At 45.3% G+C, this 26,388-nt stretch overlaps 1 protein-coding gene across 1 annotated transcript; it reads right to left on the bottom strand.

The window, feature by feature from the left end:
* Window positions 1-22,019: 22,019 nt before the first annotated feature.
* On the bottom strand, window positions 22,020-26,106 carry KCNF1 (potassium voltage-gated channel modifier subfamily F member 1). The gene is made up of 2 exons (XM_069605966.1): window positions 26,044-26,106; window positions 22,020-24,963 (listed from the first exon to the last, which is right to left on the bottom strand). The coding sequence occupies exon 2, from the start codon at window positions 23,574-23,576 to the stop codon at window positions 22,107-22,109; it is 1,470 nt and encodes a 489-aa protein (XP_069462067.1). The 5' UTR covers window positions 23,577-24,963; window positions 26,044-26,106; the 3' UTR covers window positions 22,020-22,106.
* Window positions 26,107-26,388: the final 282 nt, after the last annotated feature.

Genomic DNA, 26,388 nt, shown 5'->3' with positions numbered 1-26,388 from the left:
TGTGACGGGGTAGCGTTGAGTTGCGCAGCACCATGGCATCATGTGTTGATCCGGGAAATCGGGCGTAGCAATGTGTGATGATCTTGCTGGAGTCAAATACCATTTGCACATTGATGGAGTGGTATTGCTTGCGATTGCGGTACACCACCTCTACGGCATGGGGGACTACCAATTCAACATGGGTGCAGTCCAGGGCACCAACACAATTGGGCATGCCTGCCAGTGCATGGAAGCCTACTTTGGTGTCAGCTATCTCCTGGGCAGTCCGTGGTAGGGATATGTGGGTGCTTGCATGCTTCAGGAGGGCATCCAGCACTTAGTTCAACATGCGTGAAAAATGTTGTTGTGAAATGCCATGCAGCTGCCCCACTGTGTGTTGATAGGTGCCTGTGGCCAGGAAGTGGAGCACAGACACCACCTTTAGTAGCGGGAGGTTGGCAGTGCGTATTTCTATGAGGCTGGCAATGTCGTTGTGTATCAGGTCCACTATGGTGGTGATGGTGTCCCGGTCCAACGGTACAGGGTATGGATCTGCTCAGGGGTTAGGTTGAATGGCCTGGGTCTGATGTGAGGGATTGGTGGCTGCCTACGAGGCACTGCTGACTGCACTGGTGGTAATTGCTGGGCCTGTCTCACCCACCTTCTCCTCCTGCGTCTCCTCTGTACTGCCTGTTGTTGCTGCTGTAGTTGTTGTTGTTGGTGGTGTGGCTGTAGTTGTAGCAGTATTGCCATGTCCTCCAGCGCCATGATTGCAACAGCTAGTGGTAGCATTTTGGTGTTGGAAGGGTTGTGGTGTGTGGGTGTGCTCATTTTATACTGGCCCAGCCTCCATTAACTCCACCTGTGGGGATTGTGTGCACCTGTGGCAGTTGGCTTGATTGCTGATTGCTGTTTGCGGGTGTTCCACGATGCCTGAATGGCCGGCATCGTGCAGCCCATGATTACCAGCTTCTAGATGCCGGTATTTGCATGTCCGCGTGGGTTGGGATGTCCTCCTATTACCGGCATGCCGGTATTTGCTCCACGAACGGGCGCGTGTACGCGCCAATGGCGCTATTGGTGGCACCTTTATTTAGGGTGCCGCTAATAGCGGGTTGCCGGGTCATAATACACCGGAGCAGTAAGCAATGCCGGTAATCCTTTACCGGCATTGTTTTTCCCTTACCACCAACCTCGTAATGAGGCACAGCATCTTTGACTTCCTCGCCTCTGACAAACCAGACCTGGTTTTCATCACCGAAACTTGGTTCTCTGACGACTTCGCCCCAATCGCCAATTAAGCCTCCCCCCCGACTACTCCCTCATCCCAATGAACCGTCCCTCTAGAGGAGGGGGAATAGCATTCGTCTTCAAGACTCACTTCCACGCCTCAATCATCGACAATCAACCTTCCATTCCTTCCTGCGAATCACTCCTCTTTAAACTATCCCTTTCCCCGTCGTTCTCACACAGCTTCCTAATAATCTACAGACCCCTGGCTATGATAGACAATTCTCAAAAAACCTCTGCGACTCTATTGCCACCCTTCAACTAAACCATCCCAACCTAACCCTTCCTGGAGATTTCAACATATGGCTCAACATCCCCACCAACCCCATGACACACTCTCTGGTTGACGGTCTAGACGCGATTAACCTTCAACCCCACATAAACGGCCCGTCTCACTAGAAAGGACACACTCTTGATGCCATCTTTAGTTCCCACAACCGGATACATCTAAACCCACCCACCCGTATCATCTGGTCCGATCACTTCATTGTCTCTTTCGCCATTCGCTCACCCGACCCGCTTCCCGTACTCGAACCTGAACCTTTGAATCTACAAAAATACTGGAAAAAACTAATAGTCCTTCCTGACCTAGCCGACGCACTCCTCCAGTCTCCTCCACCTACCTGCCAACTCAATAAACAACTAACCCCCAACGCCTTTGACTCATCGCTCAACACTTCACTAATGCGGCTCACACCCTCTTGCAAACCATCAGCCCGCCGTGGCCTGTTCCCTAGATGGTTCACACCTGATTTGAAGACCACTAAACAGCTACATAAATACCTAGAATGCAAATGGCAGAAAGACAAAACCCAAGAGAGCAGAACCACCTTGGGCCGACACCTTCATCAGTACAAGGCCAAAATCCGGAAAGCAAAAAAAGCCCACTACAACTCCCGAATCCTAAACTTCAAAAACCCCAGCAAAGAACTTCACAAAATCATCACCGAATTCACCAAACCAGCATGCATTACCACCGTCCCGACCCCCTCACAATCACTGTGTGACCCACGCTCTCTCCACTTTTACACCACAGCTCTCGAAAGAACAAATGCGCTAACCACCAAACTGGCTCTCTTACAGCCACCAGGCAACCCTCCCCCCATACCGGCCAACCCACCGCCTGCGACCACTGCGCAACCAACGTTCGAATCCTTTAGTCCAATATCACCCGACTAATTTCTCAAACCCTCCGGCTGTCCGCTAGACCCTTGCCTGGCCACAACCCTCAAAGAAATTTTAGCTTCTACCTGCGCAGGCGAACATGCAAGATCCATCATAAATGACTCCCTTTCCTCTGGTATTTTTCCCGACGCATTCAAAACGGTTCATGTCAAACCTCTAATAAAAATACCTTCCCTCGACCCTCTCGAGCCCAAAAACTACCGCCCCATCTCAAACACCAGGTTCCTTGACAAACTCATTGACCGAACCGCCTACTTCCAACTAAATGCCTTTTTCGAAGCCAACAATCTCCTACACCCCGCACAATCAGGTTTCAGAGCCCGACACGGAACTGAAACCACCCAAACCTCAATCTGGGATGACCTTAAAAACACGACAGACTCCGCGGGATGCGCCGCATTAATCCTTCTTGACCTATATCCGCCGCCTTCAACACAATCAATCACTCAATCCTCCTTGACCGCCTCCACTCCCTAGGAATTCGTGGAACCGCTCTCAAATGGATAGCTTCATTCCTCAAAGATAGGTACCAAATAACGCTACTCTCAACCTATTCCTCCCAAGCCCAACCAGTTGACACAGGAGTTCCACAAGGAGCATGCCTTTCTGCCCTCCAGTTCAATCTTTACTTGATCACCCTCCCACCAATAATTCGATCACACAACATCTTTTGTTACAACTACGCTGATGACACTCAACTAATTCTAAAACTCCTAAACTCAAAACCCAACTGCCGACCTGACCTCACCTCTTGCCTCCTCGACACAGAGCTCTGGATGACCCAAAGCCACCTTTTGTTAAACCCCTCCAAAACTGAAATCATGGTATGTGGCAACTCCGAACTTCTTCCACACCCACTACCCTGGCCATCTGCCATGGGCAACTCTCCGACTCCCTCTAACTCAGTAAAAAACCTTGGATGCACCCTTGACTCTGACCTAACACTCTCGCGCCAAGTCAATAACGTCTCAAAGTCCTGCCACTACCACCTTAAAGCTCTTATGCGCATCTTTCCATATCTCTCCTTTCCAACAGACTCTTCGCGGTCCAATCAATTGTTATATCAAGACTGGACTACGCTAGCCCCCTCTACCTCGGAGTCCACGCTTACCAACTGAATAAACTGCAAAGAGCACAAAACGCCACTGCCAAACTGCTACTAGCACTCGGCCCGAGAGACCTCATCTCCCCTGCCCTTAAAACACTGCACTGGCTTCCAGTGGCACGAAGGATGACTTTCAAAACCTTATGCATATCTCATCGAGCATTGCATAAAACCGGACCTCAATATCTTCAAGACAAGCTAAAACCCTATCACCCTCCACGTACTCTAAGATCGAGCTCAGCCGGCCTCCTAGTCATACCTAAAACAAACTGAGCCAGGTTAGGCGGATCATCATTCTCAGCCTTGTCCCCCACGCTGTGGAGCACACTCCCACCCCATATCCGCCTAACCGAATATCTAATGTCTTTCCACAAACTACTGAAAACTTGGCTCTTCCCCTAAAACCAACCCCTACGCAAACTAACCCAAACTGAACAACAGCTTCTCAACAACACCAACCCAACAATAAGACAAATAACAATACAACATCAAGATCCATGCGAGAAATTGACAAACTAATAACCACTAATGTAAACTAAAAGGACAAACAGAATAGAACGAGTAAAGTAGATCAATGCAGTGAAGTGGATAAAAAGAATAAATCGTACGAAAAGAGTAATGAGGTTTAAATTAATGAAATGGATGTAATGAGTCCAATGGATAAAATGAACAAAAAGGGTGAAATGAATAAAGAGAAGATGATGGAAAGATAAATGCAAGAGACTGATGAGTACATTGACAGATGAAAATACAGAATAGACGATTCAAGTACATGAGACGGGTGTAGTGCATGAAACAGATAGAGAACACGGAACGGACCCAGTGCGTATGATAAGTGACATGGCCTGAATCGATAATGCATGATGAACGAACAAAGTGAATGGAGCGGACAAAATCGTTAGAATGGATGAAGCACTTAGAACGGAAGAGTGCGCTGAGCGAATGAATGCGTTGAGCAGATGAGTGTGTAGATCGGATGAGTGTATAGAACGGATGAGTATGTTGAGCGGATGAGTGTGTTGAGCGGATGGGGTGTAGAGCGGATGATTGTGTAGAGCGGGCGAGTGTGTAGAGCGGATGAGTGCATAAGTGCAGAGTAGTGTGTAGAACACAGGAGTGTATAGAACAGATGAATGTGCAGAGCGGATGAGTGTGTAGAGCGGATGAGTGTGTAGAGCGGACATGTGTGTAGAGCGGATGAGTGCGTAAGTGCAGAGTACTGTGTAGAACGCAGGAGTGCATAGAGCAGATGAGTGTATAGAGCGGAGGAGTGTATAGAGCTGAGGAGTGTATAGAGCGGATGAGTGTATAGAGTGGATGATTGTATAGAGCGAATGGGTGCATATGAGCAAATTACTTTGTAGATCAGATGAGTGCATATAGCAGTTGAGTGCATGGAAAGAACGAGTGCATAGAGCGGATGAGTGCGGGGAGCGGATGAGTGTGTGGAATGGATGGATGCGCAGAGCGGATGGTGCACAGATCAGATGAATGCGCAGAGCATGATGGGTGCGCTGAGCGTGATGGGTGCGCAGAGCGGAAGAGTGCGCAGAGCGGAAGAGTGCGCAGAGCAGAAGAGTGTGTAAGAACAGAAGAGTGCGTAGAGTGGATGAATGCGTGGGACAGACTAATGGGCAGAGCGGACGAGTGTATGGAGCAGACGAGTGCGTAAGAGCTAATGAGTGCGTAAGAGCGGAGGTGTGCGGAAAAGCGGAGGGGTGCGTAAGAGCGGGTGAATGCGTTAAGCGGGGAGTGTGTAGAGCGGGTGAGTGCGTAGAGCGGGTGAATGCGTAGAACGTGCAAGGGCATAAAGCGGACGAGTGCCTTGAGCAGATGAGTACATAGGACGGATGACGCTATATATATATAAATGCCAAATTATTATTATGAATTATTATTATTATTATTGAGTGCGGGTGGATGAGTGTGTAGGGCAGACGAGTGCATAGAGCGGACGAGTGCGTAGAGCATGTAGAATGGATGAGTGCCTTGAGCAGATGAGTGCCTTCAGCAGATGAGTGCGTAGAGCAGAGGAGTACGTAGAGCCGTTGAGTGCATAGAGCATATGAGTACGTAGAGCCGTTGAGTGCGTAAAGCAGACGGAACGGGTGAAGTATGTGGAAGGAATGGGTGACATATGTGGATAGAATGACTGATGTATGTGAACTGAATGGGTGACGTACATGTATGGAATGGGTAACGTATGTGGATGGAACGGGTGACGTATGTGGATGGAAGGGATGACGTATGTGGATGGAAGGGTGAAATACGTGGATGGAGTGACTTCCAACTTAGAAATACACGGAACAGATTGGAGTATATGGAACAGATTTGAATGCATGGAGCGGATTGGAGTGCGTGGAGCAGATTGGAGTGCGTGGAGCAGACTGGAGTGCGTGGAGAGGACTGGAGTGCGTGGAGTGGACTGGAGTGCATGAACGGATTGGAGCGCATATAACTGCGCGACTTACATGGAATTGCTTGGAGTGCATGGAATGTTTGAAACCATCATATCACATCACCATGCTTACTCTCTTCTTTACACCACCATTCAACTAGAACACAGAGATACTACGACACCATTCGGTATAGCTGTTCTCATACCAACATCTGCCGCATACTCCCCATCACTCTAACTAAACACTGCTGGTTACACAACCCCAGCCAGGCGTTCTCCTCAGGCCTAATGCAGCCACAATCGGTCTGGATAAATCCTGCCAGAACGAACACATACTCTTGATCTCTCAACCACCACACCTACCGCTAAGAAGCAGCTATTACACAAATGCCACTCCAGCTGCACACATATCCGGTGCTCACACGCACCTTGACTCTCTCTACTCTCTCTACTGACTTGAACTTCGGTTCCCAAGGGCGTTCAACCTACCAGCTCCTTCAGACCATACCAATGGTACATAAGGCGCTATATAAATGCAAAGTAACATAACATAACATAATATTTGCTGCTATTGCCATGGCAGCCAGGAAAACCTGGCTTGCCTTACCTGTTTGTCCACAGGTGCATCCTCTTAATATAGCTTTGCATAATTTGCAGACAGTATGCAGACACTTTACGGTGTTGAAAGTCAGAAAGGTAAGTGGTGAGAGCCAGGCACAAGTGGGAAAGAGGCCTGGGCGGGCCCTTAGATAATAATAAATAGTTGGCGCATGTGCGTATACCAAGGGGCTGTGGCATAATGTGTGCTTCCAGTACATACAGTTTAAGGTCTTACATAGGGCCTAGCTGACCTTAAGTCTGTTACATAAGATTAATCCCAAAATAAGGTGGACCTGTCCGAGATGTGGGGTAGAGGGACATTTCTTTCAGATGTGTTGGAAATGTGAGCATATGGTTAGATTCTGGGAGGAATCAACTAAATACAATGAGCATCATGCATGTACAGTGTTAGCAGCAGACCCCAAAATGTATCTGTAGGGCTTGGTGCCTACGAGCAAGAAAATTAGGGGCACATTCAGGTTTATCTCACTGGGTCTGATTCTGGCTAAACAATGTATTGCTATGCAATGGAAGCCCTCCCTTTCACCTTCAGCAAAGAAATAGATTTAAGATCTTATCAAATGGTCCACTGCAGAGAGACCCTAAAACGGTCTTAAGCGAAAAGATCTTTTTTGAAATCCGGCGGGAGAGGGTGGGGTGGGGTGGAGGAAATCGTGGAGGAACAATGGAGGGTTCGGGGAGTCAAACCCCCTGAATATTTTTTTTTAAAGCATTATAAAGGTCTCAAGAGAAAAAGAGCTTTATAATGAATAAAGAAAATTGGGCATTGTAAATCGGTCATTTTCTCTTGAGACCTTTAAATGAGGTATTTTCACATAGAACCCCTAAAACAACCTGACCCACTCAAGGATGAAGGTTGTGCTGGACTGAATATCTGGATATCTGGACTCTGTTCAGTACCCCTCAGACTTCAGACCTTCTGCTTGAACTTCCATTCTGTTATTGATATATGATTTGACAAGTGCGTAAGGGTGCCAGTAGGGTCCATTTATTGAGCCATATATTTTTATTTCTCATATCTGCTACAGTGTTGGAAAGGCAGCAATTAGAACTGCAGTTTTTTTTTCAGATAATATGTTTGAGTCAGTTAACTGATATGTTAATTAGTGACAAATAGTATGGTAAGCACATTTAAACAAATATATACTGGAATTGACAGGTGTGTGGGATGGGTTGCTAGTACAGGTACTATTGGCCGTGGCTTGGTTTGGCTTCTTAACTGGTGTTGCAGTATTTCTGATAATGTTGTGAAATTCAATGCAGAAAATAATTCTGGAAAAGGTGCATATTGTATAATTTACCTTTGATGGCAAACAGGAAGATTGGTCATGGATAGTAGAGGCCCTGGTCTTGCCACGAAAGATGGCTGTTTGACTTGGACACAAAGCTTTGTATCATGTCCTGGAATTCACATGCTTGTTAACGTTTCTTAGTCCATATGGATGTTTTATGTTTCTTGGAGTCTCACAATTTATTTTTCTTACATGGAAGTGTGGTCGTCAGATTGTTCAATGTTTGAAGGTCTAAAATGTTTCTTTAAAAAAGCCATAAAAGGAACCTGCAGCTGCACATTATGGGGGTTGCTGACCATAGTTCTTACCACACTAACTGCTAAGGTAACTGACATTTTTAATGAGTGAAATATTTTGTTAAATAACAACGATTGAGTGGAATTCTGACTAATAATTTATATATTTATATATATATATTATTTTTGTTATTGTATGTGAAGAAGCAACAAGGTCATTGTGAAATACGTAGTACCTTGCTTCGTGTGTTTTCCCTGTCTTCAATACACAAGCTCCTTTTTTATGATTTGAGAGGCGGTGGAGTGCACTTGCAATGTGCATTTGCACTAGTGGCTTCACTGGAATATGTATATATATTCAGTGAAAAAACTTTGTTTAAGGGACATTATGGTTAAGCTGCACTAACAAAAACCTATCGAAATTCAGTGAAAGTACTTTGTTAAAGGGACGTTATGGTTAAGTTGCACTAATAAAAACCTATCAAATTCAGTGAAAAAACTTTGTTAAAGGAATATTATGGTTACAAATGAAATCGAAAACCCCCATAAATTCGCCAGTTATGGTAAGCTAAGCAACAATAATTTACGCCACCACCGTGCACTGATAAGACTAACACCCAGGATATTAAAGTTGACATCACAAATGTCACTGATGACATCACTTGTGAAAATAATTTTGATGAAAAGTAAACAGCTTACAATCTTCTGTTAGACACAGTGTGAAAGGCGAATCGCCTAAAAACACATACTGCATTAAAAGAAATGAAGCTTCAAAGTGCATCAATGATTACAATGCAACCATTGCCCTCTTGTGGAATGCAAACATAGATATACAATACATTGCAGACAATTCCACTGCTGTTGCAAGATATGTCACAGGCTACCTAACCAAAGCTGAGAAAACAGAGCTAAAAGACCTATGAGATGACATATCATCTGACATAACACTGTCACAAAAATGGTACAGCTTTGACATACAAATGCTCTCCCATAGAGAATGTGGATGCTACGAAGCTGCAGACCGTTTAACAGGCACAGCCTTATCTGGCAAATCTGAACACATAGGGCCTCATCACGACTTCGGCGGTCACCCTTAAATCCGGCGGTAGCGCTATTACCGCCGGATTTAAGGGTCCGCCGAATCAGGGCTTCGGCGGATTTCGTCCCAGCTCGGAGCTGGGGGGTAATCCGCCGAAAATTCGCGCTATTACTGCCGGCGGGAAATCCACCAGCGGTATTAGCGCAAAGATTCCCCATTGAGCCCAATGGGGAATGGGGCATTCCCGAATGGGATCAGTGGGGAATGGGGACTTACATTGCCGCCGAACTCATGATCTGGCGCTATTAGCGCCGGGGAGTTTGGCGGTAGGGCTAATACCGCCCGCGCTAATAGCGTTACCGTTACCGCCCAAGTCGTGATGAGGCCCATAGTCTGGCTAAGCCTTGGTCCTGCTGCATCCAGAAAAAGAGTACATTATTGTATCAAGACATAGAAACAGTAGCCAAAAATGATCCCAACAGCCAGGACATTTTGGAAAACAATGTATTAGACACGTACTACCCAAACAGATCATATAAAGCTATCATTTAAAACTCCTCAACATAGAGAACTTTACTACATGTCCCTACTTCAACGTTTTAAGCCAGGGAGAAAAGAAGAAGATTTATTGGGCACCCATGGCTCATTTGTAGCTGCTTTCAATGCAAATGAAAGCAGTATAACACATGTCAATTTCAAGCAGTACAAAAACATGTTGGACACTGAACGCCAACAGGAGGTAGAAGTTCAAGCACAACTAAATGAAGACAGTCCTGAGGGCAGTCAACCTTCTGCTACGGGAAGCCAGGAACTACTTGGAGAGCCACTCATAGTAAATAAAGCAGAATTATCCATGACTGAAGGAGAAAACACCATGAATCGATATGAGGAATCAGAAGAAAACTTGGCAGTGCTCAAATCACAACTCAATAATGTGCAAGTTAGCATTTTCCTCGAAGTACCTAAAGAAATTGAACATGGTTTGCAACATGAAAGTAAAACTTGTAGCTGTCAAAATTATAAACCTGTGCTCCTCTATGTAAATGGTGAAGCTGGTTCAGGCAAAACATTCCTAATAAAAATCATCAGCAAGTTCCTGCAAAAGTTAACAAACAACACGCTTTCAGCTGTTTTAACAGCCTCAACAGGTTTAGCTGCCTACAACATAGGAGGTGTTCCAGTAGAACACCAAAACAAATTACATTACAACAAAGTGTCAACAGAAACTGCTATGGAACTACACAGAATTCTGAAACAAATGAAAATGCTCCTAATAGATGAGGTGAGCATGGTCTCCAATCTAATTTTGGCTTTGATTCACCTCAGATTACAAGAAGTCCTTAAAATGGACTACGAAGGAGGAAAACAAATTATTGTTTTTGGAGACCTCCTACAATTAAGACCAGTGAAAGGTGCACCTATTTTTAAAACCTTAGGCCACAAACAATGCCGCAACACACTTGGCAGCATAGGAAATGTAAATCTCTGGCAACATTTCCAATACAGAGAACTAACTCAAAACATGGTCTGCAGACCTGACATAAGTAAACATTTTAAAAAGCATTAGGATTGGTCTTCTTTCGAAAGATGCACAATCTATCGTAAATAGTAGACTCATCCATGAGCTATATGGGCATGACGCATCTGCTCCTGATGTCATGGAACAATTATCACAGAACATTTTGAAATATATGTCCTTAATGCCAACCCTAGCAAGCTGTACGCAATTCAATGAGACAATGTTAAAAAACGAAATGCAACCAATAGTGCATATTAACTCCACAGACAAACTGAAAGTGCATGGCATGACACCCACTATGTGTCAACAAGAAACAGCACGACTGAATAGCTTACAAAACTTTATCTCCAACACAGCTGGTTTGGAGAAAATGTTAACATTGTGTTTAAACTGCAGAGTAATTCTGAAACGTAACCTTGACGTGGAGCAAGGTTTAGTTAATGGAGCAATTGGAAAAATTGTTGGCATCCAAACGTATCCACATGACAACAACATTCAGATTGTCAACATCCCCTTTGACAAACTTTCAGAATTTAAAAGGATGGCATGGTCAACAGCACGATTCCTTCTTTTTAAAGACATGTATCCATGCAGAGAACAATCTTGCATATGCAGTCACTATTCAGAAATCACAAGGTCTAACCCTAGATCAGGCACTGATTGACATTGGCAGCACAGTCTTTAAAGAAGGTATGCGTTACGTAGCACTGTCACATTTCTGTACACTCGAAGGACTATTTCTAGTCAATTTTGATACAAGCAAAGTCAAGGCTGAAATTCCTTGCATCGTGGAGTACAACAGACTATGTGCACTCTACACACCCAATCTCGATATGTACCCTGTTCCTCAAAAAAGTAAACTTGTTAAAAGAAAAGTAATGCAAACTTATAAGAGATCTCCCAACAGTACCACGAAAGAAAGTGGAAGCAACTGCTACTCCCTCAAGTAGCAGAACCACTAAACTATATAGTCCAAATGCAAGTGCACATCCAACAGCACAAACAAAGAGAAATATGTCTCCTTAAAAAACAAGTGGCGGTCCAGCAAATGACACAGAGACAGAACTCTCTGGTCCATTTAAACTTTCCAACACCCACTGGTGTAAATTGCTATGTAAACGTAGTAATCAGTCTTCTTTTCCAATTGACACCAATTGTTCAAAACATTTACTTGAACGGCTCAAACCAGTTGTGTTTGCAAATGCTCGTCCTTCATCAAAATACAACAAATAACCCTGACAACACTTACAGTGTCTCAGGAATAAGGCAAGAATTGGACTACTGTGTAGGAATGGTAAGATTCACCATAAACTGCGCAAAAAGAAGTTGGATAAACTTATTCAGCTAGGTCTGGCGCTCTCTGTGAGACTCCAATGGAGCTTCTCAGTAGCTTAATATGAGTCTGTGCGGTGTTGGTCAGAATTTTCTTCAAAAGGTTCTTAATGTTTGTATATTTATCGCTAATTTTCAGGCAGAATAGCTTCACAATTCACAAATTGCTAACTGTTAGGTGCTCAGACAAGAAGCAGAATAGTTTGGTTTGGTTTCTTGTATGATTCATTTAATGCCAATGCATTTTGGAGCGACTCTCCTTCGTCAGAGCGTTAACCATACTAATGTATTCAAAATAAGTACTTTTTTTTTTAAAAAAAGAAACCAGAAATTAGCACATTGTTTGAAAGGAACCAGATAAAGCATCACTTACAAGGGTGAGATCGTGCCAAAGATCAAATATAATAAACATGCATGTAAATTCGAATCATTAAGCAAATACACATTAATTGATTCAGTCATGATCCATTGTGATAATAATAATTCCAAAAATATGATAATTTGACATGTACATACCCATTCAAGGCAAATTTCCAAAGTGGATACCAGAAGAGATGATATTAAAGAAAAAACAACAACATAACATGTTCTTTAGAAAAGCGTTCGTAAAGGATTGAATAGTAGTGAATGTTATGTTCACAACAACGAGTATACCAATTATTCTGTGAACGCGCAATATTTGTTAAACTAAATTACCTTTAGCTGTTCCTCGTGGTGTTTCACACCACAGCAGGGCAAGAAACCCTGTATTCTTAACGATTAAACTGTATTATGTACACAACTCCAAGTGTACCAATTGTTCTGTGAACATGCAATATTTATTAAACTAAATTACCTTGCGGACTCTTACACCACTGCAGGGTAGGAAACCCTGTGTTTCCAACGGTTAAACTATAAGTAAACAAATTACGTACATTTAACTTTACTTCGAGCTCTTATAATGTTCTGCGATATTCTGTGTACCTAAGAAAAGGACTTTGTAGCTTACCCGTGTAAATTCGCTGGTGTCTGTTCTCTGTGGCAATAGCCGCTCTGCGGGATGATAATAAACAAGCCTGATCTTAATATAATGATAAACTGACCGTTAATATAATACAGAATGTGTACGGGCTGGTGAATGCTTACCGTTTTGTTCTGTTGTTCACGGCCGTAGGAGTAAGATGATTACGAAAGCGGCGTCCGCCGCTTAGGTAAACCAATTAAAGCTGTGCTCTGGTGTCCATGGCTACCCCGTTTGGCGTATGCAAATGTGTGGGGCGTTCCCAGCGTTGCGATGCCTCGCGTCCCGTGTCCCCATGGAAACGGGGAGACGGGATGGACGGGGTGTATGCAATGACATGGGATTGTTAAAATGATGTCAAACAAGGAATCTCTTAATAATTCATCTTATATGTGTTGTTACAAACATAACCCAATGTCTTAAGGTAGGTATGCCGATGTTTCAACAAAACGTGTATCAGTGATAATGCACTCTTTCCATAATCTAAACCCTTAGATAGTCACTGTGGATTAACGAACTCACAAATTGCAGATGATGTATCGGTATGTGTTTACGATTTGTGACCGATCGAGTCGCACAATATATAAACCTTAATGCAACAAATGTTCGTCAAGTCTTTAGATAGAATTATGAGTGTCATACATAAGTCTCCTTGTCTCTTGTATTTATAGACATTTTAAGTTTCAAAAATTAATTATCTAAAAGTTCCTTTAAATTCTGATGTCCTCGTTGAAAACTATTTTTTCTCTGGAATTATTATACAGTGTAATTTTTTATAAAATAAATTTGCATTGGTACCAAACTTATGACATTTTTATGTATTATAACACTCCATATCAGTTAATGACGTATGTATTCATAAAAAACATGCCCAATTGATTCTTCATTCAATTCCCGCGGAGTTAGACACCCCAACTGTTCAATCCAATAGCACTCTCTTCTGTCAAGTCTAGTTTGGATATTTTCGTGCGGCTCATTCCTCTGGACTACCTCTAAAATCAGAAATCAAATTTGTGCCAAATGATGTCTTTGAGCCAATGTCTTGCAACTGCTGAGTATAAGATTCACCATAAACACACAGGAAGATCCACAAGAATGTCTAATGTACTTACTGCAAGTACTAGAAAGCAAAATTGTACCTATAAATGAAATCTTCCAGATTTCATATACATGGAAACATATATGCACTCTCTGCAACCATGTTGCACAGGAGCAAGTCCCTAATGAACGATTTGTGTATGTATCTATACCTAATTGTGAATCCATTCCATTTCATCAACTGTTGCAAAATGCAAATCATGGCATATTATGCAGTGTTTGTAATTCAGACAATTGTTCAACCTTACACATGAACACACATAGCCAATATGTAATAGTAATGCTTTTCAGGTACAACGTAGATGGTACCAAAAATAACTGCAACCCCCACTGTAACGGAACACAGAGGACAGAGAGTTTCACAAAGAAAATGGATGCACTCTGGATACTGACAGGAGGGTAGTTGGTAAAGTAATCTGTGTTACAGTACAAAATAATTTGGTTTCAGCACCAAAGGGGCAAAGGGTTGTAACAGTGTCTAGGGGCCTTCATGGAAGGACCAGGGGGGCAGAACCACAATCTACCTGGTGCTGAAGATGTTCTTTGTGCTCGACAGCGTTGAGGCGGTTTCAGGGCGCTTTGCAGCTCTTGAGACAGAGTTAGTAACGGGAGACAGCTGCGGGTACCAGGCGGCAGGCAGTTCGGCAAACAAGTCTGGATGGACGTCTGCTGGCTATCTGGCGCGACGGCTAAGGGCCACACATTGTTGTCTCTGTGCTGGTTCGGCAGATCTGGAATGCTGGTCGAGGCGTCTTGGATGGCCCTGGCAACTGCGGCGTGATAACAGTCAGCGGTGCAGCCAGATGCAGATCAAGGTCTTGACTCTCTCATAATTTTCCTTAAAAAGATGAACGCTGGATGATGCTTTTGTGGCACTCCTCTTAGCTTCTTCGCAGGGCTCGTGTCCTTTCAAGGCAGACGGCCCAAAGCTCAGTAGGGTGTTAGAAGGCAACTGCCTTGTCCTTTGTCCAGAGATTCACTGGTACTTCCCACCTAGGAGGCTTGCTGTCAGAACCTAGCATGGCACGCTGTGTGCTGGCTATGTACCAGTTCTGGAGCTGCTGGACGGGTCCTCTGAGTCTGGTATCTCCCACTATACCCTGGGAGATGTTTGGGGGAGGTATCTTGCTTCCCTCTTGGAACTCCTGGCCTTCCTTCACTGACGGAAGATGTAAGGTATACTGTACCTTCAGCTCAGGTCCAAATGAGTCCTTCTTACACCTAGCAAAGTCTTCAGATGATCTGATCAGTAAGGGTTCAGCCCTCTTTTAAAGCCAAATAGGCCCCAGTGATTGGTGTAGGCTAAGCCCACCTTAATGGATCAATCTTAGGTCCCCACCAACAATCTTCAGTGACGCTCCTGGTCAGAACCAAGGCACTTGGCAACAGACAGGGGAAGGATGATAACATATACTTCTGAGTCCCACCCATCTTCCTGTCTGCTGTACACAAGTGTCTCCCTAATTGACTGAGCCCTATGCGGCGCTTGATCACAACATGGACCTCCTTTGAAGTAGGGGGATTGCAGGCAGACTTTTGCCTCCTACAATTCACATACTTCACTGAAAGAAGTGGTTCAAGACAGGACATTCACAGCCCTTTCATACCAAGGAGGGGTGTTAGTACCAAGTTGACACATTGCATTACAAAGAGGTGTCTGGCGTTTGGTCTCTGGTCTCCATTGGCACTTCCTGCACCCAGGCCTTCCCTGGGGCATGCTAATTAACATCCTTCCGTATTCACCACCACCAGCAAGGTGTAACAATGGAGATGCAAATCCATGGGGCCTTGAAATGCTAATCAGGCTGCCCATGGCCAGAGGCTTTTGATGTACCCACATCGGTCAGGTATCAGCTACACATGACAGGGGAGGGTGGCGCTGGTAAGCGGAGTCCTCCCAGAGTACATGACTATTTTTCTGCTGTGCTGTGAGCATGTAAAATATGTGCGAGAATGGCCCCACACATTTTCTAGAGGTTGATCTCCCATCATTCATTCTTTTAAATTAACAAAAAATCAAATAGCCCGGGCGATTGCTCTCTTCCTGTGCGGATGGTCACATTCCTCAATGCAAGAAACAGCGACAAAGAAAAATCATCAAACACACAAGAGACATGAGCACAATCCGTTAAACTCCCCAGTTTGGCACCTCAGAGATGCTCAAGAAACAGAGCGACCAAGACAAATCATCAAACACACAAGAGACATGAGCACACTCCATTAGACTCCCCAGCGAGGCTCTGCGGAGAAGCTAAAGAAACGGAGTGACCAAGAAAAATCATGAAATACACAGGAGACATGATCACACTCCATTAGACTCCCCACCGAGGCACTCCAGAGAAGTTAAAGAAGAAACAGAGTGACAAAGACAAATTATCACACACACAAGTGACATGAGCACACTCCATGAGACTGCCCAGCGAGGCACTGCATTGAAGCTAAAGAAAGAGAGTGACAATGACAAATCATCAAACACACAAGGGACATGAGGACACTCCATCAGATTCCCCAGCGAGGCACTGCAGAGAAGCCCAAGGAAGAGAGTGACAAAGACAAATCATCTGACACACAAGAGACATGAGCACACTCCATTAGACTCCCCAGCGAGGCACCGCAGAGAAGCCCAAGAAAGAGGTTGACAAAGACAAATCATCTGACACACAAGAGATATGAGCGCACTCCATTAGACTCCCCAGCAAGGCACCACAGAGACTCTGAAGAAAGAGAGTGACAAAGACAAATCATCAAACACACAAGAGACACGAGCACACTCCATTAGACTCCCCAGCGAGGCACCGCAGTGAAGCCCAAGAAAGAGAGTGACAAAGACAAATCATCTGACACACAAGAGATATGAGCGCACTCCATTAGACTCCCCAGCGAGGCACTACAGAGAAGCTGAAGAAAGAGAGTGACAAAAACAAATCATCAAACACACAAGAGACATGAGCACACTCCATTAGACTCCCCAGTCTGGCACCTCAGAGATGCTCAAGAAACAGAGCGACCAAGACCAATCATCAAACACACAAGAGACATGAGCACACTCCATTAGAGTCCCCAGCGAGGCACCACAGAGAAGCTGAAGAAAGAGAGTGACAAAGACAAATCATCAAACACAAGAGACAACAGCACACTCCATTAGACTCCCCAGCAAGGCACCACAGAGACTCTGAAGAAAGAGAGTGACAAAGACAAATCATCAAACACACAAGAGACATGAGCACACTCCATTAGACTCCCCAGCGAGGCACCACAGAGAAGCTATAGAAACAGAGTGACAAAGACAAATCATGAAATACACAGGAGACATGAGCACACTCCATTAGACTCCCCAGCAAGGCACTGCAGTGAAGCTGAAGAAAGAGAGTGACAAAGACAAATCATCAAACACACAAGAGACAACAGCACACTCCATTAGACTCCCCAGCAAGGCACCACAGAGACTCTGAAGAAAGAGAGTGACAAAGATGGTTTATAGTGATTTGGTCGAAAATAAAAATGTCGAAAGTCAAAATGTCGAGAAAAAAAATTCGAATTTCTTTTTCAATACGTTTTTTTTTCGAAATGGGGGGATCCCCAACCCCCCTTTTTTTCTATTTTTTTCTTATTTTACCCATTTTTTTTTACTTACCGAACCCAAAAAAAACATATAAATACAAAAATAATAAATTCGACTTTTTTTTCGACATTTTGACTGACCACCGACAAAGACAAATCATCAAACACACAAGAGACATGAGCACACTCCATTAGACTCCCCAGCGAGGCACCACAGAGAAGCTATAGAAACAGAGTGACAAAGACAAATCATGAAATACACAGGAGGCATGAGACCATCCATTAGACTCCCCAGCGAGGCACTACAGAGAAGCTATAGAAACAGAGTGACAAAGACAAATCATGAAATACACAGGAGGCATGAGACACTCCATTAGACTCCCCAGCGAGGCACTACAGAGAAGTTAAAGAAACAGAGTGACAAAGACAAAGCATCAAACACACAAGAGACATGAGCACACTGCATTAGACTCCCCAGCGAGGCACCACAGAGAAGCTGAAGAAAGAGAGTGACAAAGACAAATCATCAAACACACAAGAGACATGAGCACACTCCATTAGACTCCCCAGCGAGGCACCACAGAGACTCTGAAGAAAGAGAGTGACAAAGACAGATCATCTGACACACAAGAGAACGCAGCACTCCATGTGCCTCCATAGAAGCACCAATTGGGTGATCATGATGCCCCCACCCCGTGTCACCACAGTGACTGATTCTTTTTAAGGTTCATCGTGACACTGGTAAATACTGCGTCCCTTCAGCAGTCGTGTGGGTGTGCCACACTTTAGTGTGAGAAAAGCTATGGACCTTACACAGTTCCATGCAGTTTTCTTTGGTAAATGTGTGTGCTTGCCACTGTCAGGAATTCAGTGGTTAGCAGAAATACATTGTGGCAGCAGTGATGGGTGTGCAGGTCAGAGAGATGGGTTAGGTATTTGCATTGTTGGCAGTATTGCCTACCTGGGCACATGCAAACACTCTTTGCATATACACCATCGCAGAAGCGCCAGAGCAAATCCACCCGTACTGTTTGTGTTGGCGGACCCCTCATTGAGCATGCGCAAACAGTGAAAGGAGCAGAACACCGCCCTAAGTATTTTAGAGGGCTACTCATTGCGGCTTTACAACTATGACTATACTTGAGTCGAGTATTCGCTGGCTCTTTTGTTGTGAAACTCACAATTGTGAAAACTCTGGGGATTTCAACACATCTCACTTGGGTGCAAGATATGATTGTATGTATGTGCTTAGGAAATGTTAACATTTTACAGTCTGGCCCCATTCCATCGCTGTCTGTGAGACTGGGACATGCATACGGTGTGTGATCCCCGCCTTAAGTAGTGTGTAAGCAAATGTGTCCGTTTCATGATCATGAACAGCAGTGTTTGTGTAAAAAGCAGACATGAATGTCACTGGAGACTCTGGGGTGCAGCTCATTATGCCCCCCCTCTGGCTACAAGAACTGCCCACGCCTGAACCGCGGTGGCAGGATGGGCGCTCTTGAAACGTTATAAATAAACGTCCTTGCATAGTGCCCTGAGGCTGGAAAAAGAGCCGGGTTCTATTTGGTTGACTTTGCTTCCAGGTGCCTGGTGCCTTCTTCGGCACAGACTGGTAAAAATGCCACGCAGCAGGCATTGAAAGCACATGTGATGGAACACTTCCACTTTACCATTGTTTCATCTATTCTCATGTAAAAGTTTCACCGCATTATGCTTATGAAGTTATGACTATATGATTGTATATTACATACCTTAATAAAAAAAAAAAATTATTAAAATAAAAAAAAGAAAGCACATGTGGAAGCATCGCGTTTCCTTTGCGAAGAGGAAGCGGGGCGAGGGCACAGCACAGACTGGTTTGCATAGATATTTCGACAACAGCATCTCGACCACAACAGCATCGCAGCCTGTCATGGATAATAGGCACTTGCTTCGTGGTTACTACTAGTAGGAGTGCATGTTTTCGTTGCAAACAAATATTAAAAATGCATCAATTTTCTTGGCGAGAAAACATGTATAAGTTACGAAGCATGGCACTGGGCTCTTGTAGGCTAAAAATAGAATCCATAGTCAAATGTGTTCGCAGTAGTAATGTAGCATTCACAAAAATGCGGTTACCTTTATTCACACGCCTCCCCTTTCCTGACACTCATTATGTTATAGTTCTGGCTAAAGCCCTGTTGTTGCTGTTTTCCTTTTTAGATTTGGCTCCGATGTCATACTATAGGACCACCTAGGATCTAAACCTAATGCTATTAATATGAAGAGAGGAAGGTGGCGTTTGCGGAGGGATACATATGTGCCAGTGTGTTGGCCTTGTCCCCTTACTCTCCATGATCATGCTGTGCAGGCAATGGTGGCCAACGTCCCAACAAGACAAAAGTGTTTTAGTGGAAATTCGACTTGACCTTTTTCAAATGGTTGCTGCTGGAGCCAGTAACTAACCTAGGGGTTTGAACGCCTCTTTAATCACTATGAGGGACGTTTTTGGGGTGATTTGTGTCCATCCCGGTGCATAGCGTCATCACCATCCCTGCCCATACCGTTCTAGACAGGGCCTGGCGAGCTCCACCGTTTCCCTCACAACTTGCGTTTCCTCTTTCCTTTACCTTCCATGTTTCACTGCTCCTCCTCCCCTCTTTCCTTGGCTCCACGCAGCCCCTCGTTCCCGCCACACCACTCTTTGACTCACGTTTCGCGGATACTTTTTCCAGTCACTTTGTCAAAACCACAACTGTGCTTGTTTTCTGCAGCATATGTCCAGTGCAGACTGCCATGGATTGCATTCAGTCTGAAGCAAATATCCCCAATATTTGGTCAATGAAATAAAACATAAGATGGACGCTTGCCCATGACATTTGAAGTAAGACAGACATGGCCAGATCGAGATTTAAGTTTTATGTTTCAGGATGCTTGCAAAGAAGAGAACGTTCTCGGGGAAGCAAATTAAAACAATCTTATTCCGTTGGAACCATATAAATACCCTTCACTGTTCATTATCTCTCTGCACTTTAACCAAGAGTGCTGATAGTTTTCATTCTTTTCAGTGTTTGACATGTTTGCTACGTTTGTTTTAAAATTATTTAAAACAGATGCAACTGAATAACTTTCTGAGTCAAAATAGGTGTGACTACTATTTAGAGAAAGAGCACATAGAGGCTTGACTATCATGTTAGTTCATATCTCAAAAATGAAAATATGCCACGTGATGCCCCTTTCGGTTGGACCTGGTCATTATATTATGGCAGATGTTAAAACTGCATTGCCTTTCAGCGTACCTCAGACACTGCCCCCTGACTGCTCTAAAATGCCTTTATATATTGCAACGTGTGGCATAATAGTACAAGGATGATTTTATTCCCCAACATGCATTAAATTAATGCTCACAATTATTCTTTTTTAAAACAGTTTTCTATCTCAAATTATTTTATTTTCTCTACCTTATACATATTCATTGGCACTATTCTTTAACGTGGAGAACGAGCCACATCTTTTAAAGGTATTTTGCAGTGCAAAGCTTCGTTTAGTTTACAGTTCTCACTGTAAGTGGCTAATTTTAAGGGTATCAGGTAATAACATCGCGGCAAAATGTCGCCGGTAAAACAAATTGCGGCAAAAATGCTGTGATTTGACCCGGTAAAAGTGCACACCATTATACCATTTAAGGGGGGCGGGAGTTGCGGGGGTGTCCCTCGCGCCCCTTAAATGGTATAAGGGGTCCAGGGGTTGCAGGGGTGTCCCCCGCATCCTTTACATGATTGTGGCGGCAACACCACAGCATTTTTTCCGCAATATTTTGCATTCACGGCCATTTTTTCCGCGATTTTAAGACATGGAACCATTTTAAGTAACTGTGCATTCTAGAGTCTAGTGATAGTAATTAATTGTTTGGTGATCATCGTATGTTTCGAAATTTTCTCCAATGTCCTTGACTTTGCTTCGAGCTTCAGTCACCTAGTGACGACAACCCAAGTATACCTTCAAAAAGAATCATAAGTCAGAAGGCTCCATCCTAAGACACATACTTTTTTAACCGGTACCCATGATCTGCGACGCCCCTCATTAGGAAGGATCCATCCCTTAAAAATGTTCATCTATTGATTGGACCAGGACTCAGTAGGATCGTCGACTCACGCAGTGGTAACGTCTAGCCCAATTTTCAGAAGCACCAACAAATATGCAAATAATCTCCACTGGAATGCATTGTATGTAAATAGTCCTCATGTATATTCAATATGGATATCCCCTGAACCTATGTATTCTAGTCAGACCTTCTGAGGTCGACTCCGGCATTGAAAAAGACCGCCAAACCTTACCAGCAATGCAGCCTGACCCAGGCAAGAAAAGGCACGCTCAGACAATTTAGGGAAATGTTCTTTTAATGCGTATTCTTACAAGGCGGTCATCCGGTCCCAGACTGCACCACAGCTCTGCCAGACAAACAACGATTATTTGCAGCTCTGTAGCCGGGTCCTATACGGTTTGTCGTCAGCCAGGAGCGGAATGAACGTGTCACTGTGCGACAGTTTCAGATTGCTGCTCCATGGTGGGATGCTCTTTCCTTCCTTCTCAGGCGCATCACCGTGGAGTTGGTGTCCAGAGGCTCCAGGACTGCCCTCGCCCTGATTGAGCTCCATTAGCTCCAGCTCATGCTTGGCCGCCGTTTCCAGAACCCTCTGCTTGTTGTAGTACTTGACAAAGTTGTTGATAATGGGATGGATGGGAAGCGCAATAGCTATGACGCCACAGAGGAAACTGATGGCTGCATTCAGCTTCCCCAAAGTGGTCTTGGGATATATGTCTCCATACCCAACGGTGGTCATGGTGATGATGGCCCACCAAAAAGACTGCGGGATGCTCTTAAACAGGGTGTCAGGGTGGCTCTGCTCCATAGTGTAACCCATGGCAGAGAAGACAAAGATCCCAACTGCCAAATACATGAGAAGCAGCCCAAGCTCCTTGAAGCTACTTTTGAGGGCATAGGTCAACGTCTGAAGTCCTGATGAGTGGCGGGCTAATTTGAAAATCCTTGCAATCCTCATGATGCGGAGCGCTTGGATGGCCTGCTGCACGTTGGTCAGCTCCATGAGCGTGGCCCCCAAGTGAGTCAAGATCAGACTGACATAAAATGGCAGGATGGCCAAGGCATCGATGATGTTCATGAAGGAGAGGGCAAAGTGCAGCTTGTTGGGGGACGAGATCAGCCGCAGCACATACTCGAGCGTAAACCAGCCTATGCAGGCCGTCTCAATGCTATCCAGCATGGGGTGTTCTACATGGTTACCTTCGGAGTCCTCCACCTGAAGCTCGGGGATTGTCCCCACGCACATGACTACGGAGGAGATTAAAATGAAGAGGAAGGATAAAACTGCTGTGACTCTGGCTGGATACGACGATTCTGGCTTCTCGATGAACTTCCAAAGGAATTTTTGACACCTTTTCCAGCGGCTTTCCGTGGTGTCCACTCCCAGATCATCCAAAATCGTCTGCACATGCAGCGCAATCTCCTCCATCTCCTCCTTCTTCTCGCTGAGTAGGCTCTTGCAGCAGTCATCTAGGAGGTCAAGGTTCACTTTCCAGAACTCCATCTCATTCTGGAAGCAGAGCGGGCAGATCCCTTTCTTCATGTGCACTTCCCCAAAGTAATAGACGTCGACAATGCACCTGAAGACGTCAGGATCTCGGTCAAAGTAAAACTCTCTCTTCCCAGGGTCGAAGTCATCACATACTGAGAAGATGGCGTCATATCCGCCAGAGACGCAGTCCACGAGCTCAGCCAGCCGAGTGGCAGGGTACCTGCTTAGTATATCCCCGTAGAAAATGTGCCGCATCCCGCCAACATTGACGAGGATTTCCACCTCGTCGCTGCATTCCGACCCATTACTATCCAGATCCTGAAAGGTGGAACTGCCCATCATGTTTCCACAGAAAAGTCAATTTCCAAGCCCTCTCAGTTCCTGAGGGAGGGGGCTCTCTGTCCATGTGACTCAAAGCAAGTAAGACATATCTGTACAAACATGGAGCAAAGGGTCAGAGAGTGAACCTGCAGCAAGCAGAGGTGGGGGGAGCCTGAGCTGCAGCAAGCAGAGAGGAGGAGGTGAACTATCAGCAAGCAGTGGTGGGGAAGCCTTAGTGAAGCTGCAGCAAGCAGAGGGGATAAGGTGGACCTTCAGAAAGAGGTGTGGGGAGCCTCAGTAAAGCTGCAGGAAGCAGAGGGGAGGAGGTGAAGCTGCAGCAAGAGGTGGGAAGCCTCAGTAAAGCTGCAGCAAGCAGAGGGGAGGAGGTGAAGCTGCAGCAAGAAGAGGTGGGGGGCCTTAATGAAGATGCAGCAACGAGAAGGAGAAGGGGGGAGGTGAAGCTGCAGCAAGCAGAGGGAATAATGTGAAGCTGCAGCAAGCAGAGGGAAGGAGGTGAAGCTGCAGCAAGAAGAGGTGGGGGAGCCTCAGTGAAGTTGCAGCAAGAAGAGGTGTGGGAGCCCAAGAGAAGCTGCAGCAAGAAGAGGTGTGCAAGCCTCAGTAAAGCTGCAGCAAGCAGAGGGGAGGAGGTGAAGCTGCAGCAAGAAGAGGTGTGGGAGCCTCAGTAAAGCTGCAGCAAGCAGAGGGGAGGAGGTGAAGCTGCAGCAAGAAGAGGTGGGGGAGCCTCGGTGAAGCTGCAGCAAGCAGAGGGGAGGAGATGAAGCTGCAGCAAGAAGAGGTGGGGGAGCCTCGGTGAAGCTCCAGCAAGCAGAGGGGAGGAGGTGAAGCTGCAGCAAGCAGGCTTGAAAGGCCGTGCACAGCCGGCAGATCTTTGAACGGTGGATGCGACATTCAACAAGCTGCATTCATAGGAAATTGGAAAATCAAAATGAAACGGATCAGGGTCCCAACTATGATGTGCTTCCTTCTGGGAAAGTCCAAGTAAGGCACGCCTTGACAAAAGTCCCCACTTTTAAAGGGCTGATGATTCTGCCACGCGGGTGTTTCCTCCCTGTGTACCCCTTCTTTAGGGGATAGGTGTCACAGTGGCGCCATCCTCGCGAACCGATGATGCGTCTTGCCCCGTGCAGTTATTGCCGAAGCGGAGAATGACTTAGAGTGACCCCGGTCGGGGATAAAGCCGCTCCGGTGGGGAGCGCGCGTAGTTCCTGGCCGATGCCGCGGTCTTGTGCGCCTGAGCGCCCCAGTTCCAGACTCCGAGTGACAGTGGCTGGAAGTTCTCAGCGAATGAACCAGTGCGTGCTTTTCCGATGTCAGCCTGACTCTTAACACAGCACCAAATCCAGGGTGGTGAATTTTTAAATGAAAACATAGCGCCCTCCTCTGGTATCTGAAAACGAAGCGGAGAGACAGCAAACATCGTTGTTGCGTTCTTTTTTTAAAAAAAATATAAGTTGTTCACTTTGTGCTACATTTGTTTTATTTAAAGCAAATGCTCTGCAGAAGAATTGTTACTCTTCAACTCTATCAATTTATTCTATTATACATTTTAATGTTTAACAACGACGCGCAATAAGCTTGGTTGTATTCAGTGTGGCGACGGCGAGCTAAATGATGTTGCTGATTCGTCTATTGAAATCAATGACAACTTCCAGAAACTGTATAGCTCCCAAACATGACAGCTAAAACAAAACGAGCCGCGTGCATTCATCTACCAATTGACCTAAACTTGATAATTCAAAGACATTGCAGGCAATATTTAAAAACCTTGATATCACCCGAATGACATCCTCATTTCTTTTTCCAAAAGAAACCATGTAAACAGCATGTGCTTAAAAAGCTTTCAATGTATGAACATGGATTATAGCGGGCGCTGCTGCTTTTCAAACAGGCTGAGCACAACTGTGGGAGCATTATGGGCCCCTAGGATTTACCTCCAGCATGATGGCGGATTTATCTGCCGGATATACCGGGAAAGGCGTAACGAGGCCTGTCCTTGCAGAGGGCACGCACTAAGCGCATAGCAGCGCGAGGAACACCCTGACCCAAGTAAATGCTTGTGTACAGGGCAGCCCTTAAGGGCAGCAGCGCCCTGGGCGAATTGACGCCCGAACCCCCTGCCCCGCCCCCTGGTTAACAGGGGGCGGGGCAGGGCCAGAATGCGACACTTTTTTTATTTTTATTTTTTTAACATTCTCGCTCCGGCGAGGAGGTTAAATAGGGCACGTCAGCACCCCATTGTCATTAAATGAGCCCTCCACCGAGGGTGCATTCAATGACAATGTGGCGCCTGCCACGCCTTCTGCCGCCACACCAGCTCAGGGGAGCCTTTCAAAGACTCCCCCCCGCCCACCCAGTGGCGGGGCTGTGGCGCCCCGGGCCCCAAGGCTGGCTCTGCTTGTGTACTAACATCCACTATGGGCAGGCTTTACTTGCCTGTCAAAAAGAATGCCTGTCTTATAGTTCTCACCTTATTCAGCTCTTAGTCCCTAATCCGTCGATGGCATGCCACCTTGCACTTCCTGGCCTTCGGAGATGGTCAGGTGTTCTGCCAAATAGGGCGGGACTTCGGTCATCAGCGGCAGGCGCAGGCTGTTTTCAAATAAATGCGGGCTAGTGCAACTTTTTGAGGATAGGTGTGATGGGTAGTGTGAGCAGGTTTAAAAAGTAAAAAAAAAACGGGACAGTGCAGCTAACATAACAGTAGCACTAACTCTTGAAAGTGGCTGTCAAGGCGCTATACTTCATTAGCGTTTGGATGAAAAGGGGTTTAAGTGTTACTGTTCAAAGAAACACATATTATAATACATTTATC

This window comes from Ambystoma mexicanum, chromosome 4p (genome assembly GCF_040938575.1).
Source record: "Ambystoma mexicanum isolate Mex_15411 chromosome 4p, UKY_AmexF1_1, whole genome shotgun sequence".
Lineage (NCBI taxonomy): Eukaryota > Metazoa > Chordata > Amphibia > Caudata > Ambystomatidae > Ambystoma > Ambystoma mexicanum.
The sequence above is the reverse complement of the archived record's forward strand: the minus strand, read 5'-3'. Positions and strand labels throughout refer to the sequence as shown.